Source organism: Lithobates pipiens, unplaced genomic scaffold (genome assembly GCF_037356315.1).
Source record: "Lithobates pipiens isolate NorthernLeopardFrog02 unplaced genomic scaffold, aLitPip1_a1.2 Scaffold_16, whole genome shotgun sequence".
Lineage (NCBI taxonomy): Eukaryota > Metazoa > Chordata > Amphibia > Anura > Ranidae > Lithobates > Lithobates pipiens.
In genome coordinates, this window is record NW_027507748.1 from 377153259 (window position 1) to 377173158 (window position 19900).

At 44.8% G+C, this 19900-nt stretch overlaps 1 protein-coding gene across 3 annotated transcripts in view; it reads right to left on the bottom strand.

The window, feature by feature from the left end:
• Window positions 1–18501, bottom strand: part of TMEM120A (transmembrane protein 120A) — a 48671-nt gene extending 30170 nt beyond the window's left edge. For 2 of the 3 annotated variants that reach the window (XM_077482188.1, XM_077482186.1), the window contains exon 1: window positions 18326–18501. In XM_077482188.1, coding sequence (XP_077338314.1) covers window positions 18326–18397 — 72 coding nt within the window. In that variant the 5' untranslated portion in view covers window positions 18398–18501. The remainder of the gene's footprint in view (window positions 1–18325) is intronic. The other variant, XM_077482185.1, reaches the window with a different exon arrangement.
• Window positions 18502–19900: the final 1399 nt, after the last annotated feature.

The following is a 19900-nucleotide window of genomic DNA, read 5'->3' on the forward strand; positions in this document are numbered from 1 at the left end:
CTAATTGGATACAGGGGAAAATATCCTTAGGGTGAAAAAATTAAAGGGTACTAACCCCGAATCCTCTTGAAGAACAGGTAAGGGTGATTAACAACATTCGCATACAAGATAGGCAGCGATGAAGGGTATACCTTAACTCAAACCAGTGCACAAAGACATCAGGACCAGAAGGACAAGTGGGCCTTCTTCCAATCAACACCCACAGGTGTTTCTGGGGTGTGATAGCCACACTGAAAACCTGCCTAACCAGTTATCAAACATAAGAATCATCCAACTGATCCATGTAAAAGGCATAATACTCCAAGGAGTGAGGGATAGGAATCCTAGAAATATTCACCTGATATAGAATAAGAAAAAAGGAGAAACTCTATGGAGACTTGCCCTGAACCTCGGCCACAGAAAGAGCACCTATCTCCTGGTGAACAAGTCACATGAAGGCCTCTTGATTTACACCAACTCCTTTAGGGGGAAATCTGCAGCAGGGCAACCGTGTGTTCTGCCTGCTTACTTTCCAGCAATGGACACTTCTTTCCAAGGAGGAAAGGAGGGGCACTCATGTGCTGAACCCTCACCTTTTATGGTGGGGATCGTCAGTTGAGGAAATCCAAAAGGCAATACCTTGATACAGTGTGGTCATAAATTATACACACAATGCTATCCTGCATAGGGAGTAGGTCAACTGGTCTGTCCCAGATCTTTCAGGAAGGTAAAGATCCTGCAGGATCCAAAATGATATCCAGCAGAGTTTAGGTGAACACAAGATTTCGTCAACAATTCAGGAACAGTCTGATCTGGAGAACAAGACTCAAGGGGCGGGCAAAAAGATGTCCATTAGGCAGTCGTCCTAATACGCCCAGCCACATTGAGCTCAACAGGCAAGCTTGACAGGTGATGCCGCCTGTGAAACTTGACATGTCACGCTAAAATTGCTGCACTATGAAGCTAAGCATCAAGGGCATGGCAATGCACACTCACTCAAGCAGCCACTATGCTTATTTACGAGGTAGTTCTGTTTAATCATCCTCTTTTAGGCCACTCCTATTATTGGACACCATCTGGTCATGCCCATTGCTCTCTTTGGCATGCTTAACAGAACTTTGTTTAGCTTCTAATTGGAGTTGTCAATTTTTAAGGTTGTCTGTACCAAACAAAAAAAACAAAAAACAAAGTGCTGTCGCGGTTTAGGAGATGTTTGCAAAATATATGCACTGATGTCTGGGGGCGGAAACCTGCAAAGCAGAATTCTAAAGCCTCATCGTGAAGGGGCGCCCCTCCTCGGGGGGGAAGACTTGAGTGGGGGGAAGACTTGTGCAATACTCAGAAGTCTGGCAAGAGGAAATTCAGGACAGATGTGTCATCATCACAGTGTCCCTAGGGTACAATCTAGAATTTCAGGAGTTTCCACCATCTTATTTTCTGAGGTCAAACAAGATCCAGGGTAAAGGCAATCTCTGTTTCAGCACTAGAGCGATTACTGGCTCAGGGGGGCGATCATACAAATCCCCATAGAAGAGCAAGGCTCTGGGTTTTATTCAAAACTGCTTTACGGTACCAAAACCAAATGGAGATGTCAGACCCATTCTAGATCTAAAGAATCTAAATCAGTTCCTGAGATCTGCTCCTTTCGCATGGAGTCGATCAGGTCAGCAGTGAAGACCAAAGAGCTGTGGAAGGACACCAGAAACAAAATTGTAGACCTGCACCAGGCTGGGAAGACTGAATCTGCAATAGGCAAGCAGCTTGGTGTGAAGAAATCAAACTGTGGGAGCAATAATTAGAAAATGGAAGAAAGAAATGGACTCAGATCCTTCAGTGCCAGACGTGTCCCCCTGCTTAAGCCAGTAAATGTCCGGGCCCGTCTGGAGGTTTGCTAGAGAGCATTTGGATGATCCAGAAGAGGACTGGGAGAATGTCATATGATCAGATGAAACCAAAGTAGAAATGTTTGGTAGAAACACAACTCATTGTGTTTGGAGGAGAGAATGCTGAGTTGCAACCAAAGACCACCATACCTACTGTGAAGCATGGGGGTGGCAAAATCATGCTTTGGGGCCGTTTCTCTGCAAAGGGAACAGGGCGACTGATCCGTGTACATGGAAGAATGAAGGGGGCCATGTATCGTGAGATTTTGAGTGCAAACCTCCTCCCATCAGCAAGGGCATCGACGATGAAACGTGGCTGGGTCTTTCAGCATGACAACGATCCCAAACATACCGCCCGGGCAACGAAGGAGTGGCTTTATAAGAAACATTTCAAAGTTCCGGAGTGGCCTAGCCAGTCTCCAGATCTCAACCCCATAGAAAACCTTTGGAGGGAGTTGAAAGTCTGTGATGCCCAGCAACATCCCCAAAACATCACTGCTCTAGAGGAGATCTTCATGGAGGAATGGGCCAACATACCAGCAACAGTGTGTGACAACCTTGTGAAGACTTACAGAAAACATTTGACCTCTGTCATTGCCAACAAAGGATATATAACAAAGTATTGAGATGAACTTTTGATATTGACAAAATACAAATTTTCCACCAACCCCTTAGGAGAAGCGCTCTCCCGAGGGTTACCTTGCGGGCATGCTCCTGAGTCCAGCATTCCATATCCATAGAGGCCAAATGCAGGATTTGGGCCCCTCCCCCGGTGCCCGCTTCATTGGATTTGATCGACAGTAGCGGGAGCCAATGGCTGCGCTGCTATCAATCTATCCAATCAAGAGCAGGGAGCCTGTGTAGAGAAAGAGTGTCCCCTTTACAGGTAAGTAAAACGGGTTGGACCCCCTTTTGCCTTCAGAACCGCCTTAATTCTCCATAGCATAGATTCAACAAGGTGTTGGAAACATTCCTCAGAGATTTTGGTCCATATTGACATAGTGCATAGCATGCATTAAGGTGAAAAAACACGAACCTTCGCAACACCTTTCTGATGCTCGGTTTGAGCTTCAGCAAGTCATCTTCACCACATTTAGATGCCTAAATGCATTGAGTTGCTGCCATGCAATTGGCCGATTAGCAATTTGTGTTACCAAGCAATTGAACAGGTGTACCTAATAAAGTGAGTGTTTATTGTACATTTAAAATCAGTCTCTACCCTCAAAGAGCACACAATCTAAGGTCCCTATCTCACATGCTTGGCTGGGGACATCTGACTGAAGGCAGCCATTTAGACCACTGAAAAAGGATTCTTAAATCATTCACATACAGAACAATTAGTTTGAAAGACCAAAAGAATTTCCACCCCTTCTGACTGTAATCAAAATATATTTTAATCTACAGAATATCATGCCAATACATTGTGTATTTTATGATACCTCATGTTTTAGAAGTTCAAAAACATGATTTCAATTATAATATTCCACTGTATGACTTCTAAACAAATAGAAAAAAAAATAATGAAAAAAAAGTGGACCATATCTTGAGCTGGACAAATAGCCATTAGTCTACCAGCTCATAGAAATGTGTTTTAGGTAGGGATGCATCGAAATTTCGGCCGCCGAAACATATCGGGCAAAAATGGCCCTTTCGGCAATTTGCCGAAAGGAAAAAACGGCCGATGATTGAGCCGAAAATGGGGCGGGGCGGAGCTCCGCCCCCGCCCCTGGTGCCGCCCATCACGGGAGGTGTATAGCGCAGGAAGGCCGCCTCTGCCGTCTGGATCAATAGAGCGCCGGGAACATCACAGCTTTAATTTTAATAGCTGTGTGTTCCCTCGTCGTGCGCCGTCGCATACAGCCCCTCCCCCTCGTTCGGGGAACTGTGATAGACAGATCACCCGTCCAGATTGGACAGGGGATCTGTCTGTCTATCACAGTTCCCCCAGACAAGGGGGAGGGGCTGTATGCGGCGGCGCGCGACGGGGGAACACACAGCTATTGAAATTAAAGCTGTGATGTTCCCGGCGCTCTATTGATCCAGACGGCAGAGGCGGCTCTCCTCTCTTTCTGCATCACTGGCTGCACGAGGGGACACAAACACTGGCTGCACGAGGGGACGCCACACTTATCTCTTTTACCATGTCGCCAGTCTCTGGCCACCTCCTGTACCATGTCGCCAGTCTCTGGCCACCTCCTGTACCATGTCGCCAGTCTCTGGCCACCTCCTGAACCATGTCGCCAGTCTCTGGCCACCTCCTGAACCATGTCGCCAGTCTCTGGCCACCTCCTGAACCATGTCGCCAGTCTCTGGCCACCTCCTGAACCATGTCGCCAGTCTCTGGCCACCTCCTGAACCATGTCGCCAGTCTCTGGCCACCTCCTGAACCATGTCGCCAGTCTCTGGCCACCTCCTGAACCATGTCGCCAGTCTCTGGCCACCTCCTGAACCATGTCGCCAGTCTCTGGCCACCTCCTGAACCATGTCGCCAGTCTCTGGCCACCTCCTGAACCATGTCGCCAGTCTCTGGCCACCTCCTGAACCATGTCGCCAGTCTCTGACTACCTCCTGTATAAAATATTTTTTAAAAACAGTCATTTTCGGTATCGGTGCTGTTTCAGTATCAGTTTCGGTTTTCGGCCTAGTGTATTTTTCATTTTCGGTATCGGTTTCGGCACCAAAAAACCCATTCGGTGCATCCCTAGTTTTAGGTCTACACAACTTCATTGTGTGCTAATAACATCAGTAGTAACTAATCTCACAATGTGCCCACCTCAGTTGAGCATCTTTTAACCACTTGCAGACCGGACCATTTTGCTGGTCAAATACCAGATCACTTTTTGCGATTCGGCACTGCGTCGCTTTAACTGACAATTGCGCGGTCGTGCGACGTGGCTCCCAAACAAAATTGACGTCCTTTTTTTCCCACAAATAGAGCTTTCTTTTGGTGGTATTTGATCACCCCTGTGGTTTTTATTTTTTGCGCTATAAACAAAAATAGAGCAACAATTTTGAAAAAAAACGCATTATTTTTTACCTTTTGTTATAATAAATATCCCCCAAAAATATATAAAAAAATGTTTTTTCCCTCAGTTTAGGCCGATACGTATTCTTCTACATATTTTTGGTAAAAAAAAAAAAAAAATCGCAATAAGCGATTATTGGTTTGCGCAAAAGTTATAGCGTTTACAAACTAGGGATAGTTTTATAGCATTTTTATTAATAATTTTTTATTATTTTTTTTTTTACTAGTAATGGCGGCGATCAGCGATTTTTATTGTGACTGCGACATTGTGGGGGACCCATCGGACATTTTTGGGACCATTGTCATTTATACAGTAATCACTGCTATATAAATGCAGTGATTCCTGTGTAAATGACACTGGCAGTGAAGGGGTTAACCAGTGGGTGGCAGTGTAGGGGTTAAGTGTTCCTAGGGGTGTGTTACTAACTGTGGGGGGGTTGGGCTTTCATTTAGTGAACACTGATCTCTGCGCCAATCACATGGAGCAGAGATCAGCGTCACTAGTTGCTAGGCAGAATGGAGAAATGCTGTTTACTCGGCATTTCCTCCATTCGGCCGCTCCGTGAGACGATCGCGGGGATGCCCGCGGCGATCGAGTCCGCGGGTCCCACGACCGGACTCATGGGGGTCCCGACCAGCGCGGGAGTGCGCCGCCGGTGGCGCGCTCCCGATGGCAGGGCGGCATTGAATATCGGACGTACCTGTACGCCAATATGCCTGCCCGTGCCATTCTGTCGACGTACATCGTCGTACGCTGGTCGGGAAGTGGTTAAGTACATTTTTTAACTCACTTAAGAACCTCCCCACATACATATACTGCAACAGGGCGGCCCTTAAGCGCAAAATCACGTACCTGTACGTGATTCCTCAGATTATCTCTAGGGCGCGCACGCCACCGGAGCCCCACTCCCAATGTGATTGGACAGAGCGGGAGTCAATAAGCGGGGTGCGGCGGCCGCGATGGCTGCCGGCCACTCGTGATCGTTCACAGGAGAGGCATATCGGCGCTCTGTCTATTTAAACAAGGCAAACTGTCATTCTGTCACAGTAAGAGAGAGATCTTGCCTTCCTGCTAATCAGGAACACAGATCTGCCTCTTCCTCCAGTCAGTCCATCACCCACACAGTTAGAAAGCATTCCCTAGGAGCACACTTAACCCTTTGATCGCCCCTGATGTTAACCCCTTTGTCTGCTGCAGTGTCTCACAAAATAAAAAAATAAAATAAATAAAAAAAAAAAAAAAAAAACACAAACACACACACACACACACACACACACACACACACACACACGAGATCGCCGCCATTACTAGTAAAAACAATAAAATAAAAAAAAGTCCATAAATCTATCCCATAGTTTGTATTATTATAATGCAGGATTTATACAGTTACAATACAATCAATACAAGAGGGATCAGAGGGCCCTGCTCGTTAGAGCTTACAATCTAGAAGGGAGGGTCAAGTGGAAACAAAAAAGGTAATAACTGTGGGGGATGAGCTGGTGCAGACACTATAACTTTTGCACAAACCAATCAATATACGCTTTTTGGATTTTTTTTTTTTTACCAAAGATATGTAGCAGATTACAAACTGATGAAGAAATTTAATTTTTTATTGGATGTGTTTTGTAGCAGTTTTGTAAATTTATATATTATACACACACACACACATTATTATTTTTTATTTTTTTATCGTCATTTTTTGTTTTTTTTTGTTTATAGCCCAAAAAAAATAAAAAAATAAAAAACACGGAAGTGATCAAATCCCACCAAAAGAAAACTATTTGTGGGGACATCAATACCACACTATCGTCAGTTAAAGCACAGCTGTGCCGCATCGTAAATACTGGCCTGCTCAGAAAGGGGGGCTAAAACCTTCTGTAGCTGAAGTGGTTAATATACATTTTACTACTTTGCAAGGTACAGCATAGCAATCTCGTATATGTTTAAATTGAGCACAGAAAAAAAAGCCCTGTACACGATCTTCCAAAGTGACCCTTGGAGAGAATATATTTAAATGGCATTCTAAATACTAGCGCTGTGCTATATAAAGGCGAGGTGTAAGACGAGCCCCCATCACAAGAGCGGGATACTTCTGCCCAATGGCTGCAGCAGAGATTAGTAGATGGCATTCTCACAGCCCTGGTGCCCTTTGTGAAGATATTGCCGTGTCCTTGTGCAACTGCATAAGAGAGGAATATTGAGGCCAAAGTGCATGTGTGGCAGACATCTATCAGTGCCTGGCTGTATCACTACGTTACCTCCGTCTTCCTCCCGAGGATAATCGGCTCACCAATGAGCTAGCACTTTATAGACGGTGCAATAGTTAATTTTTGTCTTTTCTGTTGAAGATAATAATTAGAAACCTCAAAAGATTATGTTCTTCCAAAAAGTGCAAAGGTTACCACAAGGTTATAGATTTTTAATTGTGGGAAATATAGCGCTGATCCCATTAGAAGTAAGATATATTGCAAAATTATTGTTAATATTTAAAACTACTTGTTTAGGTAAACGGATGACTAGACTGAACAATATAGTTAGGCAAATCGTGGCGTAATGGGTGCTTGCTGAAACAGTGACCTTTATACCAGTAATGAATCCTAATATGATAAGCACTCAGGCCTCATTCAGTGAGACACGTACAAGACATGACATATGCACAATCTGCTATCACTTAAACTTTTCCACAAGATATTTTTTACAGGACTAATATATGTTTGAATGTATTTTATCTTCCATGTTTGTATAGTGCAGACATATTATGCTAAGGTCTAGAGCAGTGGTCTCCAAACTGTGGCCTGGATGCTTGATGTGGACCTTTGTTTGCTTTTGTCCAGCCATTGGGGCACTATTCTCCACCAATGACAGCAACAGTGGGGCACCATTCCTCTCACTGACACCAATGACGGGGGCACTATTCCTCCCACTGACACCAATGACAGGGGGGGGGGGGGGCACTATTCCTCCCACTGACATCAATGACAGGGGGGGGCACTATTCCTCCCACTGACACCAATGACGGGGGGGGGGGGGGGGGCACTATTCCTCCCACTGACACCAATGACGGGGGGGCACTATTCCTCCCACTGACACCAATGACGGGGGGGCACTATTCCTCCCACTGACACCAATGACGGGGGGGGGGGCACTATTCCTCCCACTGACACCAATGACGGGGGGGCACTATTCCTCCCACTGACACCAATGACGGGGGGGCACTATTCCTCCCACTGACACCAATGACGGGGGGGGGGGGGGCACTATTCCTCCCACTGACACCAATGACGGGGGGGGGCACTATTCCTCCCACTGACACCAATGACGGGGGGCACTATTCCTCCTACTGACACCAATGACGGGGGCACTTTTTCCTCCTACTGACACCAATGACGGGGGGCACTTTTTCCTCCTACTGACACCAATGACGGGGGGCACTTTTTCCTCCTACTGACACCAATGACGGGGGGCACTTTTTCCTCCTACTGACACCAATGACGGGGGGCACTTTTTCCTCCTACTGACACCAATGACGGGGGGCACTTTTTCCTCCTACTGACACCAATGACGGGGGGCACTTTTTCCTCCTACTGACACCAATGACGGGGGGCACTTTTTCCTCCTACTGACACCAATGACGGGGGGCACTTTTTCCTCCTACTGACACCAATGACGGGGGGCACTTTTTCCTCCTACTGACACCAATGACGGGGGGCACTTTTTCCTCCTACTGACACCAATGACGGGGGGCACTTTTTCCTCCTACTGACACCAATGACGGGGGGCACTTTTTCCTCCTGACACCAATGACGGGGGGCACTTTTTCCTCCTACTGACACCAATGACGGGGGGCACTTTTTCCTCCTACTAACAACAATGACGGGGGGCACTTTTTCCTCCTACTGACACCAATGACGGGGGGCACTTTTTCCTCCTACTGACACCAATGACGGGGGGCACTTTTTCCTCCTACTGACACCAATGACGGGGGGCACTTTTTCCTCCTACTGACACCAATGACGGGGGGCACTTTTTCCTCCTACTGACACCAATGACGGGGGGCACTTTTTCCTCCTGACACCAATGACGGGGGGCACTTTTTCCTCCTACTGACACCAATGACGGGGGGCACTTTTTCCTCCTACTAACAACAATGACGGGGGGCACTTTTTCCTCCTACTGACACCAATGACGGGGGGCACTTTTTCCTCCTACTGACACCAATGACGGGGGGCACTTTTTCCTCCTACTGACACCAATGACGGGGGGCACTTTTTCCTCCTACTGACACCAATGACGGGGGCACTATTCCTCCTACTGACACCAATGACAGGGGCACTATTCCTCCTACTGACACCAATGACAGGGGCACTATTCCTCCTACTGACACCAATGACGGGGGCACTATTCCTCCTACTGACACCAATGACGGGGGCACTATTCCTCCTACTGACACCAATGACGGGGGCACTATTCCTCCTACTGACACCAATGAAGGATTACCACACGCTTTTTGGATTTTTTTATTTCATGTTATGAAAAATACAAGAGAAGGTTCTGGAACAAAGAAAGGTGGATGGAAACTCCCAATGCCCCTAGGTGCATCACGAGAATAGAGAGGATGAGTCATTCCTTATACCTAAAAATTTACATTGTAGTTACAATTGTGGGCAGAGATAAACAGCATTTCTTTTATTCTTTGTATTTTTAGGTTAGGACTTTTTTACAGTTTTACTAGTCCAATAATACAAAGTGCAGTTAGGATCTTTTCACATGGGCGGACCGATCGAGTCCAGGTTGGGTACACCTGTCAGTGCTTCAGATGGACCCAATCAGACCCTCCAGTTTCCTCTATGGAGCAGACATGTGTCTGTTGACACCTGCTGACATCTGATCTGATCGTGTACGCTAAAAGCAGATGGATGGGGATCCGTTCCCCATCAGTCTGGTGGATCTGATCAGATGGAAGTCAGGTGTGGCCAGACAGATGGTCTGTTTACATCTGACCACCCATAGAGCAGAGTGGGCTACATCTGCTCTGCATAAGCAGAGCAGACATGGACCAACCATCCACCTGCTCAATTGGGATTAGTGGACAGAATCCCCGCTGATCAGGCAGACTCCAATGGAGCCTGTCCCATGTGTAAGGGACCTAAATCCTTTCAATTAGAGAGTAATGGTTACTTAATCCACTTTAGTTCTAGATTTGGACAAAATTTAGTGTTGTACTAGACCAGGGGTCTCCAAAGATTATAAACAAAATGCCAAATTATTGTCCTTCAGACATTAGGGGGGTTGATCTGTGGTTCCCCAGGAGTAGAAAATTCCCCAGAGTCCATGGGAGTAAACCATGGAAGTACATAGCACTTTTGGTCAGTAGAGAATAGTGTCCTGCCATTGGCATTGGAAGAATAGTGCCCAATCGTTGGTGTCAAATTATATTTAGACCCCTTTATCACTGAAGCGGCGCTAAAACATTGCCAGTCATTTTTGCAGTGCTTTAGCAGCATTTTTGCCTTTTATGGTCAAGAAAGCATAGTTTTTTTGAGCTTGTGTATAGAAAGGAGTCGTACAAACAGTAAGTGCAACATGCACTATAATCATAAAGCAACGAGTAACATAATAAGACCGGTGTAAACCAGTATGGATTTTGAGTGATTGACATGTACCTTATGAGATCAACAGGGCATAAGAAAGTACAAAAAAAAAAAAAGAAAATAGAAAAATGAAGCACACCACCTCTGCTAGTATATGTGACCAAGTGTATTAGAATTATTCGTCTGGAAACACAATCGAAGGGGCGCATCCCACAACAACAATAGGGTGCAGTATTGCTTAATATAGACTCTCTATGTGTCACAGATAGAGGCCTCCTCCAGCCATGTGTCCCAAATCTTGTTGTATTTATTAGGACAACCCATATGCATATATAGCACTTTTTTGTAGGGAGAGTGTTGTTAACAGCCCGGATGGTCGGAGGGGACTCCCCAATCCTGGTCATTGGCAACATGCTGTCTAGCTGTAAAAAGTGTTTTCTGCAAGAAGGTATTCAGATATTTGTTCTTTCTCAGGGGTAGACAGGAGGCCCGGTATACACTGTCTTGGGCATAGTAACAAGGGGGATCCCTTTTGGTCGTGGGGATCCCTTTTGGTCGTGGAGAAATGTGACCATCTGTGCCCACTATCCCTGAAGAGAAGGGCAGGACCATAGTAAATGATAAAAGGTGCCCTTGGGGTTACAGCCCGGCCTGCACTTTGAGAGATGAATAGGTCCTGATAGGTCCTGTGTAATATTATATATAAAACAAGATAAGTTTCTTAGAATGGAGGGGTTCCAGGTTAGGGATGGAGTCATGGAACTGAGCATTGAGAGAGTATGCCAGAGTTGGAGGTACTGGAAAAACATATGGTTGAGTAATCCAAATCCCTCTTTGAGCTCTTGGAATGACTTAACCGTTCCATTGGCCACCACTTGTGAAAGGTACAGTGCCTTGCGAAAGTATTCGGCACCCTTGAACTTTTCAACCTTTTGCCACATTTCAGGCTTCAAAACATAAAGATATAAAATTTTAATTTTTTGTGAAGAAGCACCAACAAGTGGGACACAATTGTGAAGTGGAACGAAATCTATTGGATATTTTAAACTTTTTTAGCAAATAAAAAACTGAAAAGTGGTGCGTGCAAAATTATTCGGCCCCTTTACTTTCAGTGCAGCAAACTCACTCCAGAAGTTCAGCGAGGATCTCTGAATGATCCAATGTTGTCCTAAATGACTGATGGGGATAAATAGAATCCACCTGTGTGTAATCAAGTCTCTGTATAAATGCACCTGCTCTGTGATAGTCTCAGGGTTCTGTTGAAAGTGCAGAGAGTATCATGAAGACCAAGGAACACACCAGGCAGGTCCGTAATACTGTTGTGGAGAAGTTTAAAGCCGGATTTGGATACAAAAAGATTTCCCAAGCTTTAAACATCCCAAGGAGCACTGTGCAAGCGATCATTTTGAAATGGAAGGAGTATCAGACCACTGCAAATCTACCAAGACCTGGCCGTCCCTCTAAACTTTCAGCTCAGACAAGGAGAAGACTGATCAGAGATGCAGCCAAGAGGCCCATGATCACTCTGGATGAACTGCAGAGAACTACAGCTGAGGTGGGAGAGTCTGTCCATAGGACAACAATCAGTCGTACACTGCACAAATCTGGCCTTTATGGAAGAGTGGCAAGAAGAAAGCCATCTCTCAAAGATATCCATAAAAAGTCTCGTCTAAAGTTTGCCACAAGCCACCTGGGAGACGCACCAAACATGTGGAAGAAGGTGCTCTGGTCAGATGAAACCAAAAATCTAACTTTTTGCCCACAATGCAAAACGATATGTTTGGCGTAAAAGCAACACAGCACATCACCCTCAACACACCATCCCCACTGTCAAACATGGTGGTGGCAGCATCATGGTTTGGGCCTACTTTTCTTCAGCAGGGACAGGGAAGGTGGTTAAAATTGAGGGGAAGATGGATGCAGCCAAATACAGGACCATTCTGGATGAAAACCTGTTGGAGTCTGCAAAAGACCTGAAACTGGGACGGAGATTTATCTTCCAACAAAACAATGATCCCAAACATACAGCAAAATCTACAAAGGAATGGTTCACAAATAAACGTATCCAGGTGTTAGAATGGCCAAGTCAAAGTCCAGACCTGAATCCAATCGAGAATCTGTGGAAAGAGCTGAAAACTGCTGTTCACAAACGCTCTCCATCCAACCCCACTGAGCTCAAGCTGTTTTGCAAGGAAGAATGGGCAAGAATTTCAGTCTCTCGATGTGCAAAACTGATAGAGACATACCCCAAGCGACTTGCAGCTGTAATCGCAGCAAAAGGTGGCTCTACAAAGTATTAACGCAAGGGGGCCGAATAATTTTGCACGCCCCACTTTTCATTTTTTTATTAGTTAAAAAAGTTTCAAAAATCCAATAGATTTCGTTCCACTTCACAATTGTGTCCCACTTGTTGGTGATTCTTCACAAAAAATTTAAATTTTATATCTTTATGTTTGAAGCCTGAAATGTGGCAAAAGGTTGAAAAGTTCAAGGGGGCCGAATACTTTCGCAAGGCACTGTAGATGACACCCCTCTCCAACTAAAGGGTATGATCAGTAATGGATGACATTTCAGGCAACTGCGGGTTGTGCCAGAGGGGCGTGGGGACGTGAAAGAGTCGAGCTTTGGTCTAGTTCATGGTAAGCTGCCAGATATTGCAATGGCGAAATAGCATACAGCCCCCTTTCTTTGGTGGCGTTTTAGCAGGGCTTTTGCAACGCTTTTTCGAGCACTAGTGGGGTGTTTTTTTTTGTTTCGTTTTTGTTTGTTTTTTTAGGTCAAAAAGGGGAAAAAAAAGACCAGTTTTGTGTTGCTTTCAGTTTAGTTTCCCATCTATGCGGCTGCGTCTGATGTGTTTTTCAGGCATGTTTTTCAGTGCATTTTTTTATGTATGTAAAAAATGTATGTACACTGTATAAAGCTGGTTGCTAAAGAGGGGGTGCTAAAGATTCTGATATAAGATTTTGCAATTAAATAATTTTCCTCCTCACTGATGTGCGCTGAGGTTGCATTAATGGTTTCTGATTAAACTACACTGATAGTCACTGATGGGTGGCACAGACAAGCTGCACTGATGGGTCTGCACCGATAATCAGGACACAGATGACCAGTACCCTGTTTATCAGTGTAAAAAGTGTGCTGATAGCCTTGCCAGTTATCAGCACTGGGCAAGTCTGTTTACATGTGATCAGGATAGGATTGTCACCTCATCACTTTAAAACCCAACACATATTAACCTCTTCCTGATCGCCCACCTTCATGGCGACAGTATGGCACTCCTGCACGAATCACCTTAGCTGTACGGTGGCGTGGGCGGGCACTCACTCCTGCTGCACGCTGCAGGAGAGTGCCCCGTGGGACGGGCGGATTCCATCTCTACCGGCGACCCGCGATTGCCTTGTATACAGGCAGAATGGGGATCTGCCATGTAAACAAGGCATTTCCCTGTTCTGTCTAGTCATAGTGACAGATCAGATCTATTGTTCCCAGTGATCGGGAACAGTGATCTCTGTCATGTCCCTGGTAGCCCATCCCCCCTACAGTTAGAACACACTTAAATCGGAGTTCCAGGCTTTTTTTTTTTTTTTTTTATTAAAAGTCAGCAGCTACAAAAAGTTTAGCTGCTGACTTTTAATAAACAGACACTTACCTGTTCCACGGCCCAGCGATGCGGCCCATCCATTGGATCCATTGGAACTGTGGGCACCTGGCCGTGACAGCTTGCAGCTTCACGGCTGGGTGCGCAATGTGCATGCGAGAGTCACGCTGCGCTTTCCCAGTGGACAGGCAATCTTCTGGGACCTGTCACATGTCCCAGAAGATTGCCGAGAGGGAGGGACTGCCTAGGGGAGAGGAGGAGTCACCTAGGCGGTTCCGTGGGCAGAAGGAAGAAGTGGGACAGGAAGTTACGATTTGGCACTGCGTCACTTTAACTTGCGCGGTCATGCGATGTGGCTCCAAACAAAATTTACATCCTTTTTTTCCCTCAAACAAACAGAGCTTTCTTTTGTGGTATTTGATCAGCCCTGCAATTTTGAAAAGAAAAAAAAAAAAAGCAATATTTTTTACATTTTGCTATAATAAATATCCCCCCCAAAAAAAAAAAAAAAAATGTCCCCCCCCCTTCAGTTTAGGCCGATGCATATTCTTCTACATATTGTTGGTTAAAAAAAAAAAAAAAAATTGCAACACGCATTTATTGATTGGTTTGTGCAAAAGTTATAGTGTTTACAAAATAGGGGACCAGTTCCTGTTTAAGCAGCTGCACCAGATTCGGTGTTCACCAGTTTTAGTAAATCTCCCCCATAGTGGTCACATCATTTCTGGGCAGGAGGAACATCCAGTACCGTCTAGCCTTTTCCTCCACCTCTGGTTTATTCATTGGATTTCAGTTCTTTCAATCATGGAGGTGTTACCTAGGGTGGTCTGCCCACCAAATCCTCTAAATGGATATCCAACCATTGTGGCATTTCCATAAATACTCCCAAGAACCAGCTCTCTACTTTAAGACTAAGGCAGGCCATACACCATTCGAAGTGATTCAAACCATGTATGGGCAGGCTAAAGGTATCAAGTTGATCAATATGATCTCATGGGAAGAGTACTTTAGCAGAGTGGTGGGATGTTTTCAGGAAGCCGTGTACAGACATGATCCACCTACACTGCATTGAGAAACAGAGACCCTAGATCTAAAATATGGTATTTAACCACTTGACTTCTGAAAGGTTTTACCTCCTTCATGACCAGGGCGTCTTTTGCTATTCAGCACTGTGCTACTTTAACTTGCTCAGTCAGGCAACACTGTACCCAAATAAAATTTACATCAATTTTTTTTTAACAAACAAATTAAGCTTTCTTAAAAAATGGGGGGGGGGGGGGGTGTATTCTTAGTTTCTGTTATACATTTTTGCAACAAATCAATCTTTCTTCATAAATTTAGGCAAAAACATATTCTGCTACATTTAGTATAAGTCAGTGTATATTAGTTTGTGTGAAATTTATAAAGTCCACAAACTATGGTGTATATATACGTAAATCTGTGAGTCCTAATGTACCAATGGCCAATTTCATTACTCGAGGCCCGAAAATGGTAGGACGGCACAAATATCACCCACAAGATCCCTTTTTGGAAATTAGTCCAAGGTATTTAATAAGATGCATGGCAAGTTTTTTGAAGTTGTAATTTGTCACACTTTTTTGGAAAAATAATAAATGAAATAAAAATGTTTTTCCTTTAACAATTTTTATTTTTTACATGCTGTTACCAGTGCAATACAGCGTCATCATATGACTGGTGTGGCAGTGATCAAGGACACTGACTGGTAATAGTATGTAGAAGCAAATAAACAAAAAATATATATATTAAATAAACAAAATCATTTTATTCAATTTTTTTTTTTAATGTTTTCTTTTTGTTTTTTGTTTTTACATACTGTTATCAAGAGTAGTTTAGTAATTTTTTTTACACTGATTGCTTGCAGTGATCATCACTGCATTAGCCATTTATGACCGTTCATAAAAATTGTTTTCATTCATCGCTCACTATTTACTACTGTGAATGCTGTGATTGTCCCACAGCTATCACATGGTACAGGGTGCTGTGATTGGCCAGGTACCTTGTGATCACTGGTGACCAATAACAGATCAAACACACAGAGGTAAACAATGACGCCATGAATGGATTCTATTCTTATTGTTTATAGTGATGGGTTCGGGCATGTTTTCGGATCGAGCCTGCCAGGAGGCCATCACATTTCCCGGCCGGCAGCTGCACATACACATGCTGCCTAGGATTGGCGGTGTGCAGTGCCGGCTTCCTGGCAGGCTTGATCGGATCACGCCCAAGCCCATCATTAATTGTTTACAATGTGTTTTGTGATCACATGGTATCTGAGTCATTCACAATGGCTGATACCAAAATCTGCTGAGCCCAGTGGACACAAAGGTTGCAAAGTGTGCCCCAAGAGAGTGGCATAGTGCGAATGAGCACCGAGAGGTACAGGTACATCACGGTGCCTAGGGGAGCTGCCTGCCAGCAGCAAATGTACTGTTGGCAGTTAGCAAGTGGTTAATGAAATGGAAAAGCTAATTTGAAAATGTAATTGGCATTTTGATGGGTGGGGAAGGAGGGAGTGGGTGACGGTGCTGGCCAGTCAGAATCAATCTGATCTGTCCCAGATGTGTGGCACAGAGAAGAGAGATTTGTGGGGATCTCAAATCCCTGGATAGCTGAAATGGTTCAGTGGAGACTGATTGCTCAGCAACTCCAGACCAGGGGGGCTGGGAGGGTGTACAGTGTTAGTCCACCTTTTCATTTTGCTGTAAAGAGGAACTACCCCTTTAACCTCCTCACGGCCGCCCGCTGTCATATAACGTGAAAGACTTTGAGCAGGTATATCTGAATGATGCCTGTAGCTACAGACATCATTCAGATATTGCCGGTTTCAGCAGGCGATTCCCTATACCATAAGAATGATCATAGCGGATGTTCCATTGCTTGATCGCTCCCCCCCTCCCACCGCTTCTACCGACTCATTGCTGTGATCGGTGAGTCAGACAGAGGATCCGCCGGCCCCAGATGTTGATCATAGAGATTTCCGGTGGACCAGATGGTCGCCGGTGTCTCTATGATCATCGGAGGCCGGGCGCAATGTTACGACGTCAAGCCCGGCCTCTGTATTAAAAAAAACAGCGCTGCTTCGGCTGGGAAGCGGCGATTGGTTTATTTTTATTATTTCAGGCTTCCCAGCCTATAGGTGAGATGCAGGGTCTTACTGACCATATATCTCACTGTAAAGAGGATCTGCCATGTCATATTCCTATTACAAGAGATGTTTACATTCCTTGTAATAGGAATAGAAGTGTTAAAAAAAGAAAGTATAAAAATAACAAAAAAATTAAATTTAGAGCGCCCCTGTCCCCGTACACAGAAGCAAACGCATACGTAAGTCCGGCCCACATATAAAAAAAAATGGTGTTCAAACCACACATGTGAGGTATCGACGCGAACATTAGAGTGAGATCAATAATTTTGTCCCTAGATCTCCTCTGTAACTGAAAACATCAAACCAGTAAAAAAAAAAAAAAAAATTCAAACATCACCTATGGGGGATTTTTAAGTACCGAACTTTGGCGCCATTCCACGAGCGTGTGCACATTATGCAAAAAAATTGGGCTAACTTAACTGTTTTTTTTTTTTTTTTAAAGCGCAAAACTGTTTCTTTGCCCAAAAAATTGCGTTCGAGAAATTGCTGCGCATGTACCGTGCGAGATAAAAAGTTGCAGCAACTGTCATTGTATTCTCTAGGGTCTTTGCTTAAAAAAAAAAAAATATATATATATATATATATATATATATATATATATATATAAATATAAAATGTTTGGGGGTTCTATGTAATTTTCTAGCAAAAATAAATATAAATATATGAGAGAGAGAATTCTGCAGTTCAGCAAAAGACAACTAGGCAGGGCTGACACCTTACATTTCAGTGACGCCCACCCCAAAGGTTATCAGTGGAGTCGATTTTTGGGGGGGGGGGGCAAACCTGTATTTGCCTCTGCTTTAGCAATGATACGAACATAAATTGTAGAAATGTACTCCATAGGATTTGTCATAGAGATCAGTGTGACCCATGAAAGCCTACATACGTGCAGAAATAATGAATCAGCCCCTGTATACTAACACACATATCTGCACGCCACAGTTGCCATGGCGACTTCCTCCTCTGACCCTCGCCATATGGCAGTATGCTACGGCGGCTCCGCCAATCACTAAAAAGCGGGGGCGGAGCCAGAGTCACACGGCGCAGCGTACACCATCCGTAGATGACAGGCGATCACTTACCTGGCTCTCATTGTAATGCTTCTGCAGCTCTTCCCATTCCCGCAAACAATCGCGGAGCCCTGAGGAAGTCATCTCACCCCGAGCGGGGAACAGCTCACTTGTGTGCAACCCAGCGCCACTTCCTGATTACCCACTACCACCAATTGCGGCCATCTGACACGCCCCCCTTCACCGGCAGCTAATCGCAGCGCCCTGCGAAGGAGGCCGGTGAGGTCACGTGCTGTGAGGAAGTTCAAGGGTCTCCTCCCATCTTCCCTCCTTGTCAGTGGTGGGTGGAGGCGGGGATGTGTGGATCGGCAGCCTATCGGACTGGGCAGGGCTGACATTTCCATTCCTCCTGACATTCATGATCATTCATTGCTCATGTTATTACTTTAGACGACACAGAATGCAAGATAACATACAGTGGAGATATCAGGGCAGGATAACTGTGTACAGAACTGCAACATGGGATGTGTTGCTTTATATAGTTAATGTGATTGCAGCCGTATTAGTGCAATTGTGACAGAGGAAATTTTCTCTTGCTTTATATAGGAAATTTTTATTTGGTCTACAAAAAAATAATGGTATCGGGTGTTAATTGTGTATAGAACTGCAACCTGTGATTTGCTGATGTATATGAGGACACTGATCATCTACAATAAAATAAACAATAAAGTAAAAAAAATTATGTATAGAACTGCAACCTACACTTTGCTGATCTACAGTACTCACAAAAGTGAGTACACCCCTCACATTTTTTTGTAAATCTTTTATTATATCTTTTCATGTGACAACACTGAAGAAATGACACTTTGCTACAATGTAAAGTAGTGAGTGTACAGCTTGTATAACAGTGTCAATTTGCTGTCCCCTCAAAATAACTCAACACACAGCCATTAATGTCTAAACCACTGGCAACAAAAGTGAGTACACCCCTAAGTGAAAATGTCCAAATTGGGCCCAATTAGCCATTTTCCCTCAATGGTGTCATGTGACTCATTAGTGTTAGAAGGTCTCAGATGTGAATGGGGAGCAGGTGTGTTAAATTTGGTGTTATCGCTCTCACTCTCTCATACTGGTCACTGGAAGTTCAACATGGCACCTCATGGCCACTAACTCTCTGAGGATCTGAAAAAAAGAATCGTTGCTCTACATAAAGATGGCCTAGGCTATAAGAAGATTGCCAAGACCCTGAACCTGAGTTGCAGCATGGTGGCCAAGACAATACAGCGGTTCAACAGGACAGGTTCCACTCAGAACAGGCCTTGCCATAGTCGACCAAAGAAGTTGGGTGCACGGCGTCATATCCAGAGGTTGTCTTTGGGAAATTGACGTATGAGTGCTGCCAACATTGCTGCAGAGGATGGGGGGGGGGTCAGCCTGTCAGTGCTCAGACCATACACCGCACACTGCATCAAACTGGTCTGCATGGCTGTCTTCCCAGAAGCAAGTGTCATGAATCACCAGTAATACCTTCATGTCCTGTCTGTCACCTTATCTATGTCTGTGTAGCAGCCTTGGACCTGTACTCTCACACCTGCATGGTTAAGTAATCTTCCCTCAGGGTGGCTCCACCCTAGCCTCAAGGATACA